Source organism: Rhopalosiphum padi, chromosome 4 (genome assembly GCF_020882245.1).
Source record: "Rhopalosiphum padi isolate XX-2018 chromosome 4, ASM2088224v1, whole genome shotgun sequence".
In the NCBI taxonomy this organism is placed as follows: domain Eukaryota; kingdom Metazoa; phylum Arthropoda; class Insecta; order Hemiptera; family Aphididae; genus Rhopalosiphum; species Rhopalosiphum padi.
In genome coordinates, this window is record NC_083600.1 from 28417654 (window position 1) to 28429121 (window position 11468).

Here is an 11468-nt window from a genome sequence, read left to right on the forward strand (position 1 = left end):
AATAAAGATTACCGAGGTTTATCACGCAATTTATTATACAAGTATTACCGGAACGATCATAACTGTGTTGTTTTCTTTAAATTATTACTACTACTGCTACTATTATTATTATTATTATTATTTATATTTTGAAGTTAGATAATATTATGTGTGTGAAGAACGGATGTGCTGTACCGCCCACGCTAAAGGCACGCAGTCTCGATGCGACTGCCAATGACCGAATAGCGTTAGCCCCGCCGCCGGGTGGGTACCGTACGAATTACACCCCTTTGCTCATGTCTATATAGCTCTTATATATTATAACGGCCCCCAGGGCCTCCAAAGAATTATAGCCGCTAAATTATCCTTTTTCTTTTTATCCCGTCGAAATACATTTTTTCTATATTCATTTCTGCTTAATATAAACGCGTACTAAATATACATAACAATATAATGATTACCTACATGAAAACTATTATATGTAATTGTATACAAATATATAATATAATTAAGCATATATTATAACTAAATCAAACTGCAGAATTGGCGAAGATAAATGAATTTAAAAAATATATTACACTATAATATAATGACGAATAAAGTAAACCTTTATGCAAAAACAAATTTAATTCACTTTGGCATGGTTTATTAAAATATATTTTTAAAATGGTTCGGATACAAGAACTTTAATTATTTATACATTTTCCGCAAGACATCTTAATAATCTAAAACATTAAGTTGGTTATTTATTTAGCTCTGTTTACTTAGATCCATAATATAATGAGTTTATCAGTATCAGCTATATAATTTACAAGATTCATACGTTATTTATATATTTTCCACTTATTTTTCACAAAAAAATAATAATTTAAAAAAGCTACCAGTGACATACAACAATTATTTGAATTATTATACAAACTGTTTTTAAAATAAAATTTCCCAGCAACGTAACAGAATTATTTAGTGCACAATTTTATGTATAAAAATGTATATGCGGAATCGTGAAACACCGAACAAAATTGTAATTACTTTACTGAAGAAGTAGTTAGATATAGAAGTGCGCTTTTCAGTTTTGATAAATTGTATAGTAAAATAAAAATAAATGTTATTAATGTTATTTTTTAATTTTCGCTGTATTGAAAAACACTAAATAGTTACAATATTTGTTGATAAAATTCACCTTAATAAGAAAATTGAAAAATTGAAAAAAACATTTTCAAAATAAAATATATATATATATTTATATATTAATATTAAATAATTATTGATAAAAAAAATGGTCATAATATGTATAATAATATAATAAAATATTATAATTTCAATGACATATTATACAATAAAATAAGTCGAAGAAAGAGTATAAGAGTTAGGCTTGTGTTATTTTGTAATACTTGTGTACGAGTATTTTAATTATATGAGTATCAGATATCCTTTATATGTATAGTGGGTGAACAGTTATTATGGAAACATTATTTAAAGTAGAATGACGTCCCATAATTTTCATATTAATTTCAGTAAGTTTTATTCAATATTATATGATAGGTATTCATTTAGCTGTATTTTAAATACCGAATAAAGAGTATAATGAAATATAATATTACAATTATTATGTGTTTAGTTATAAAGATAATGAAACATTTTAATATAGCTATATAATATATAAATAATTATTTATTTATAAATTGTAACTTAATTTCGGTATTGCTTTGCCATTAAAAATAAAACTATTTTGCTGATTACTGCATTCCCTATTATTTGAAACTGTATTCGATCGTAATCGAAATTATGTTAACTAAATTCTCTATATTTATAATACTATTCACTTATAGTAAGTAATAACTAATAAGTACTAATTTTAATTACTATTTTACTTTTTTTTTACAAGCCATAATTATACTAATACGATTTAAAGAAATAGACCGCACGACAATGATGTACATGAAAAGCATATCCAAAACGCCGTGTAATCATGATACCTGTAAATTATTGAAATACATTTTTACTTTATTATTAGAACCTATTGTTTTATGAATAAAATTATTAATTATAGTATTTTTTTGAGTTTATTTAGTTTGATTGAGTAAGAAATTTGGATGAATTTCCCAACTTGTACATTATAATGTACATTAAAAAACTATAAAGTATACCTATATCATATAACCAATAGTAAAAACTGATGATTTTACACGCAACCAACGGGATATATTTGCATCCCATTAAATACTCTTAATTTTAATTAAAAACCATATAATTTTATTAATTTTATGTTAATATAATATTTTGTATTAATTTTATTTTAGGCAGATAAAAAAAATGTTGAGATCATTTTACTCATTTGAAAATAACAAAATACAATTTACTTTTAGGTTTATGATTGGTGGCTTCACGACATGTATCTTTGTAATCAATTATCGTTGCCAGTTAATTCCAATCCCGGAATGGTATTTCCACCTCTGCCAAACCTCTCTGTTGAATCACGGATGGCTAAATTTTCAGCTAGATTTGTAGTTGAAATGATGAATTTCAAACGTATATTGGACAAGTAAATTTTTTTCTAATATGGATACTCATGGATTTGAATAGAATAATAAAATACCTAATTTTATTGTAAATATATTAATAAAACATTCTGCATTTTTATGTAGACGAGAACTTCCCGTAGAAAAAGCTACATCTAGAGAAAAGGGACAACCGTTATGCATGGCTCAATATTATAGACTTATGAAATCATATAGGGAACCAGGATTAGTTAAGGATCGACTCGTAGACTTCGAATCAGATTTGACATTATCAAGGCCTCACATTATAGTTGCATGCAAGTCACAGGTATGTTATATCTAAAGTTAAGCATAGTTTTTTTTTACTGAGCCAATACTTGTTATTGTCTTAAGTTTTATGTGTTACGATTGACTTCGGGCGAAGACGCGACTCCTATAACTGAAGAAGAAATTGTCACAAAACTACTAAACATCATAATGGACGCTAAAAAAACCACTGGCACCGCGGGTACATATTCTGTGGGTATTTTAACATCACAAAAAAGAGACGACTGGGCGCATAGCAGGGAGTTATTGATGAAAAGTGCTTCAAATCGCAATAATTTGGCGTTAATTGAGCGTTGCTTGTTTTTCATAAATTTTGATTTGGAACCACTTGGTCTAGAATTTAATTCCACGTGCAAAGTAGGTGCAAAAGGTTATAGACTATCAAATGACAGAGATGAGACAAACATGATGCATCAAATGATCCACGGTGGAGGTAGTGAATACTGTTCTGGCAACCGCTGGTTTGACAAGACTATACAGGTAAACAATACATAATAACTTATACAATAAAAAATATTTATTTTTGCTAAAAAATGTTTGTGTATAGTTGATAATTGGGAGAGATGGCGCAAATGGATTATGTTATGAACATTCACCATCTGAAGGTATTGCAGTTATTGAATTAATGGAAAAATTGATTAAAAGTACCAAAGACTTGAACGAACAACCAATAGATATAATAACATCAGTAGAAAAGCCAGAAAAACTCATATGGAGTGTTAATAATGAACTCATAAAACACATAGCTGATGCTTCTACTGTTTTGGATAAGTAAGATAATATTTTATTGATATATACTTCAACAATAACATTAAATAATAATACAATAATACATAATATATTCTTTTAAACCCATTTTGAAAATCGTATAATTAGGTATAGCAACTGTACACATTCAATATATTTTATATACTATATATAGACTAATTTATACATAGAGGAGTATAAGTGGTATATACAACTTTTTGAGTAACTTTTTTCTATACAAAGAAAAATTCATATCAAAATAATAATAAAAAAAAAAATGATTGTAAAACTAATTTTAGTTACTTTTCTGGTTATTCACGTCGTATCGCTCAAAATTGCTAATGTTCCTATGCAGTTATATATATAAGCCCGTGACGAGTATTTTTTACATTTTTTCTAGCGATAAATCATTAGTTATTAAACGAATCAGTATTTTCATTAGAATTCAAAAACTAATATTATATTACTTACGTATATGTATGGACGGTTGTATCAAAAGATCTATGGACTACTTAAATAAAATAATTATTAAAAATAGGAAATTATGTATATGGTGTACCTAAAAAATGTTCTAGATGTTAAATTTATTGTAAAGCATTATTTCAAACAACGTTCTAACAAAGTTTATATAGTGTTTATTTTAAGATTTTACTAAATTACTTACAATATCAATCGTTAATTATAATAAACTGTGTTGTGTTGAACATATTACATATAGTATTAAGAACATACATTATTAAATTAATACTAAAAATGTAATTAGTTTTTTAATGTTTCTATACTAAATATTTAGGTTAGTCAAAGATTTAAACTTCCATGTATTCCGGTTCACTCAATACGGAAAAGAATTCATAAAATCTTGTAAGATCAGCCCAGATGTCTACATACAACTTGCAATGCAATTAGCCTATCATAAGTAAGTGCATAGCGGATATTCAATTAAGTACATAAATATTTTATCGTGTGTTATGTGCACAATATAATATTATTATGTCGTCTCGGGTAATACGCCTATTACCAATAATTATTTTTATAGATAATGAAATTGTTAAATAATTTTTTTTTGAAATTATTATGAACGTGTTCGCATAACTATTTAAAATGTTTTAAATAAATACATTTTCGTAAGCTTTATTAATCATCTGCCTTGCGGTCGATTCTATTTTCACAGGCTACACGGCAAACTGGTGGCTACATATGAGAGCGCCTCCACCAGACGTTTCAGATTGGGTAGAGTGGATTGTATAAGGGCGGCGACTGTGGAAGCACTGGAATGGGCCAAAGCAATGAATCAGTCTGCCGTCACTGAGACTGGCATATTAGGCACAAAGAAGATATACTATACAGTGACTGATGTAATAATAATCTACTGAAACGCTGCAGTGTCGTATGTCACCTGTATAAGTATGTGAGATGGTGAGAAGATGTTGATGAGGAAGAGGTGGAGAGATAGAGAAGAACTTTCTCCTGGTGTCATCGCTAAATATAAAACTTTACAATATAACTACAACCGTAATAATAAAACTTATAAAATATTAATAAAGGTTTGTACGTATTAAGTGCCTTATATGTATGGTCCACAATCACGAGCAAAAAATTTAAAATTCAAAATATCTTTGTACTGCAAGACAATTAATGTAGATATTTATTATTTAAGACGCACAAAAACGTATACAAGTGATACAACTCACGGTCCGTAATATTTACAATCGGCAATCGGCCCAAAACTTCTTTAAAATCTAAGGTTAAGCAAAGTATACTTTGCGAATGCAAATACATACTCCGGATCCCCACCCAAATGACGCCTCTGCAATTAAACACTACGCTAATTTCCTATATTAATTAATATTCATATAGGAACTGAATAGGAACTTACATTAAACTTATACAAATACATTTCATAAAATTTATTTTATTTTTATTTAAAATTTTATATAAATATATATTTTAAGGAATGATACATGATTATTTTTTTCTAATCATGTAAAAAAAACCATTAATCATTAACATAAAAAATATGTATGTGATGCTTATAAAACAAAATAATATAATTAACAGTTTATTGTCATATACTTCGTTAAGTGCATAAACGCCATAAACCCTAAACTAAGTATAATAGTATGTATGCGACATAAAATAAAATTTTAAAAAATATAACCAAAATATTTTATCTCTTGAACGCTAATGTGGTTGTCGATAAAATGTGGTTCCGAGAAATTATTTTGTCTATAATAATAGATATAACTTAAAATATTAGTTGTTAAGACAAGAAAAATATCGATAACTAGAGAGGTTTAATTTTCTATCGGTCTATAGAAACCCAGATTTCATACTGTCTAGCTTTTCTTTTTTTTTTATTCAATCCTTGTCTTTTTTAATACAATTCCAATAACAGACATATATCGACCAACGTTCAGCAGTCACTTTTCATCCGTCATTCAACAATAGTCCCGGATTAAGAATTACCATACGGCATGTGCATTATCTCATTCTTTATAAATCTAAAGCTAAACTGAATACAACAATATCCTACCAAATCGTATTTATTGATGAATGGTATTAATCAGGATTTCATTTTTTTTTTTTTTTTAAATGAAGATATAATAAATTTTTTATAAAAAATAATAACATTTTATTCGAATAGTTCGATAAAGTAGTAAGTACATATTATAGTTTACGAGTAAAAAAAATCGTAAAAACTTTGAGTTTAATTTTAAGAGGATGAGTAAAATAATTTAAGTAGTGATTTTTATGGTCACCGTTATGTGTACTATGTATCGAGTTATAAAACCGGCACTGCAGCTACATTTTTAAAAATACATGTATTTTGAAATTAAATTCTGAATCTCAACAGTAAAAAAAAAGAGGCCAGAATTTAAAAAAATATATTATTTTATAATTAATGATTGCGTTATTTCATTGCGTACATATTATAGAACGAAAAACTTCAACTTTTCGAAACTGCAGTAAAAAAACAAACTGACATCATGATAGACAATATTCTCGGAATGGGTATAGACGCTCACTTATTGGGATTGAGACAAGCAGCAAGAGAAAATGCCATATCGTGTGCAGTATTTGAAGACGATTCATTTAGAATAGCCAATCATTTTGCGTTATCAACAAGCCAAGTAAATTCATACATTTTTTTTAGACCTTTTTGTTTATTATTATAGTACTTATAACTTTTTATGATTATTTATTGTACATATGATAAAACACGTGTCGTGTAAACGAAAATGAGATATAATAATTTATTAATTAAACACTCATTAAACCGACAAACATTTGTGATATACATTTGAACTATGATATAGGTAAATAATGAACTTATAGCTATTTTTTATCGATAAAACTTAATTAGTTTTCTATACACCTCTTGTCATAGAATGAGTTCCAACTTTAGTCGAGTGGTTAGATTCTTTAAAAGTCTTAATTATAGAATAACATAAGAATGAACTTGAAATCAATTTTCATACTTATCATATAGGATTAAAATCTTGAGTTTAGTAAAATTTAAACAAATATAATCAAAGTAAGTGATATTATACAATATATTTAGCAAGACAATGTCTTGTTATAATTTCTCATCTTTTGAAATGAATAATGGTTCATAGAAACAATAGGTTATAAATAATTATTAAAAAAAAATAATCTAAATCAATTTTATTAAAATTAGATGTGACATACATTTTTACATTTGTTTGCAATTCATCAATAGTTTAACATTTCACTAAGAGAACTTACTAATATAAAATTGAAATACATACTCAAAAGTATACTACCTAAATTACCAAATTACATGAAACGGTACATAATATTGTATGAGTATACATCCCAAATTAATTTATCGTTTCCCTCCGAAATCTAAATAACAAAACCCGTTGCATTTTTTTGGATATGACGATATCCAATCAACATCATAGAATGTCTGGTTTCCATCACCTCATATTATACTCGTTACTTAACTACTTAGTCTACATCACTGTAATAAATATTGACTAATTTTCAATAGGTACAAATAATATTATTCAACAAAATAGTCATTAAATACCACATAAAAAAAAATATTTTACATTTGTAAGTTATTTATTGTCATTTTTTTTTTATATAGTCTCATGTCTTATTTTTGTATTTGAATTTTACGTAAGTACCTGCTATGATCTAATGTATTGTATTTTTTTATTTATTGTAGCTATTAACTTCCACGGACAGTTTCATGGGCTATGGACCAGTTGTACCCGACGGCTATGGCGTTTCCTATAATCCCCAAAGCAATTCTTTGGTATTTTGTGTATCTTCGTTCAAATCATCTAAAACCACAAACAACAATGCTTTTACAGTTGCCCTCGAACAAAGTTTGATGGCAATGCAAAAAATGATATACATGAAAAGAAATTAAGACAATGCGTATAATGTTTGTATGCATTTTTGCAATTAATATCTCATCATATCTTTAGTACCATAAACATATCTTTGAGTGATAAAATAAGTTTAATATTATATTTGTACAATCGTACTTAACACTTCGAAATTTTTAGTTACCAAACACTTAACTATTTATCAAATGCATTACAGTGCATTTTTGTTGTTATAAATTCATTCTAACCTACCACATCAAAATCTAATCTAAAGTTTAAGCACTTGTTATTGTTTTATTTATTTATTTATAATGTTATTTTTTTTTTAACTTATTACTCTAAAAGTTAATTCATACGTGATTAAATTATTAAAATATGAAATTCAAGACAAGAATTCGTATATATATTAAAATAAAAAACAAGTTAATGAATTATTTTTTAAATACATCGGTAGTCTGAAATAATTTTGTTTTATTATTAAATTCAAAATTATATTATTGTTAACAACTATATGTTTAATATTATTATTTATGTTAAATATTTTAAATTATATTCACTATAATATAGTTTAGACACTAACTAATCATATCATTACTATTTATCTAATGTTATTTGTTATTTTATATATATATTTATATATATTATATAGTTGCTATTTAGTACCATTAGCTAAAATAGTTTAGCAATTGTATTCCTGAAAAATAGCAAGATATAATATTTATGAGAATATCCACACTGTAGTGATCAACAGTTACACTTAAAATATTTATCTTGTGTAAGTAATTATAGTTACCTTAGTTACCTACACCTAATGTTAATCTTAATTACCCATCAATTTATTTATTTGTTATTATTGAGACTAATAAAACTAATAGTTTTGTTCAAAGCTACAAAAAAATAAAAATATCAATTCAATTTAAGCATAATTATCATTATAATATCATTTCTATTTTCTACAATTAATTCATAATTATGTTAACTTAATACATATCAATTGTTTGAAATTTACATATCATTAACTACATTTTATCATAATGAGGTCATTCTTAAATTATTAAGAATTATTACATTAACTTTGCATACATATCAATTGTTAACAAATAACATATCATTTATCATTACATTATATCAGAATAAAATCATTCCTAAATGTAATTTAAAATTATGTTAACTCGATACATATCAATTGTTTGAAATTTACATATCATTAGAATTGTATAACATAATTTATACAATTTTAAATATTTATTGTAATAATATGTGTAAGTTATTATTGTTATTATGTAGATCAGTATATATATATATTATTCACTATTATATTTAAATGTTATTAAATTTTTATCAAATTACGGTTTTAAAAATGTATTATTATAATAATATGATGATAAGTATAATATTATTTTGTACATTTACACTTAAAAAAGTAAATCGTACTAAATAATAAATTATTTATTAAACATTTTTTCACTCTCTTCGTTGTTATATTATCTAGGTGTGTATTGTTTTTTTTTTATATTTACTATATACCTACGTAAGATACCTTATACTAGTTAAGTAGTTATAGCATAATAATGTTATTATATTAAAATAGTGTTATCCAGTTTATATGCTACAGTATCTGTCAGTGGCGTATTTACAGGGGGAGATTATGGAGATATATTTCCCCCTTAACTCCCCTCTTTTTAGCTTATATATGCTTATATTATATAGTTATTGTTATGTTTTTTCCATTTATCACTTTATTAGTAGATATTAAAATGCTGAGACGTTTGGCATCGACAACTTTAGTCATACTTCCCCCCCCCCCTTAAAGAAATCCTAAATACGCCACTGGTATCTGTACTCTATAGTTAAGTATTAATTTGTTGATGTATTCAAACTTTTAAACTACTATTTTAAACTTTACCTATGCAATTATTTCTTATAGATATCAATATTATCATTCGAATGTTTTCTTGTTATTTATACTCTCTGCATACAAAATAATACAATTTTTATTATGTATGTTCCTTTCAATAGGACCGGACTGGATTTAGATGGCATAATTATACAGTATTCCGAGCAGATCAGTCGATGTTTTCACTTGTTTAAAGATTATATTATATTACACTAATTCGCCATATTATTTCTCTGAATAATTAACATTTAAAATCTTACTATTTACCTATATAGTTATATACTTATATATTATATTATATTTTACTTCATAACAAAATGTTGTTTAGCCCAACATTAATTAATTTATAGTCATATAAAGACCTCTTACTTACAATCGATGATAATATGCAACATAACATAAAATCGTACGCAAACATTATTTAGAAAGGGTATTTAATACAAGCTATAATTGGACCCTTTCCATTATAAATAAAAATCACAATTTATTGTCATTCATTAAAATATAAAATTTGTTCATAACTTAAAAAAATAATATTTTTTGGCTAAAGATTTGAAAATTTTATGGTTTTGAATTTACTTAATATCTTTTTTCGAGGCCATTTTTTGAAAACCATCTATTTAAAACTTTTATAAATCTCCATTCTGTATGACCTATATACCTATAACTTAATACAATAAAAATAAAAAATGATTTAACCAGTATAGGCAATGACTATAATTATTGCCCTCTGATAGAAAAAAAAAACTAAAAATAATATAAAACGATAAAATGTAAATTTATTATAATGAACTATTTTAAATATTCTACAAAAAAAAAACAAAATAAATATGGGTAGTAGGTATCTAAGTCAGTGACATACCCCCGCTTATCAGCACAAGCAATATTCACCAGATATTGTTGTTATTTTGCTTTAACTTTATTCTCTAACCATATAATACCTCGATCTGTATACATAATTGATGTCCAGTCCGATCCTGCATGATTAGATAAAAATGTATTATTGTATTAATAATATACTCTTTAGAATATTGTAACCATACAAAAATAAATTATTATAACCAATTATTAGATAACAATAAAATAATTAGTCATAAATAATTGTGTTTTTTTTTCATATAACTTTATAGATATTCTAAATGTCAGAATCGAAACAAACACGTACTCTTAATAATATTATAATTTAGGAAAATGAGACTTATCCAAATATTTTATTTTTATTTTCAGTGCTCCCTAGTAGCTACTTTTATCAAAACGGGGTGACAATGACGGTACGTTCTTTTAGACAAAATATTTGATAAAACATTATTTTTATTCCGTATAATTATATATTAAATAAGATACTTAAATTCAATTTGATGTATAATTGACATATTGTACAACTAATTATTATTATAATAACACTATACTATACTATACTATACTTAACAATTATTGAGTAAAATTTAATTTTAATTAAAAAAATATAAATTAATGAACCTTTAATTAACTAAAATCTTCTTAGTATGAATAAATGAGTAATTACTATTGTTCAAAACAACACTTAGTGGTCGTTATTGGTTAATTATTGTAATTATTTGTTTGCGAAATAATGACCGGAGATGTAGTAGAAGTGAAGGAGTGATTCGCTTTTGACTAGATAGGCTGAGCTCAATAATT

At 25.5% G+C, this 11468-nt stretch overlaps 1 protein-coding gene across 1 annotated transcript in view; it reads left to right on the forward strand.

Moving 5' to 3' along the window:
* Positions 1–10910, forward strand: part of LOC132930986 (vesicular acetylcholine transporter-like) — a 62969-nt gene extending 52059 nt beyond the window's left edge. The window contains exons 4-11 of the mRNA XM_060997141.1: positions 2346–2521; positions 2625–2805; positions 2871–3284; positions 3352–3575; positions 4345–4467; positions 4723–4906; positions 6488–6682; positions 7747–10910. Coding sequence (XP_060853124.1) covers positions 2346–2521; positions 2625–2805; positions 2871–3284; positions 3352–3575; positions 4345–4467; positions 4723–4906; positions 6488–6682; positions 7747–7953 — 1704 coding nt within the window. The 3' untranslated portion in view covers positions 7954–10910. The remainder of the gene's footprint in view (positions 1–2345; positions 2522–2624; positions 2806–2870; positions 3285–3351; positions 3576–4344; positions 4468–4722; positions 4907–6487; positions 6683–7746) is intronic.
* Positions 10911–11468: the final 558 nt, after the last annotated feature.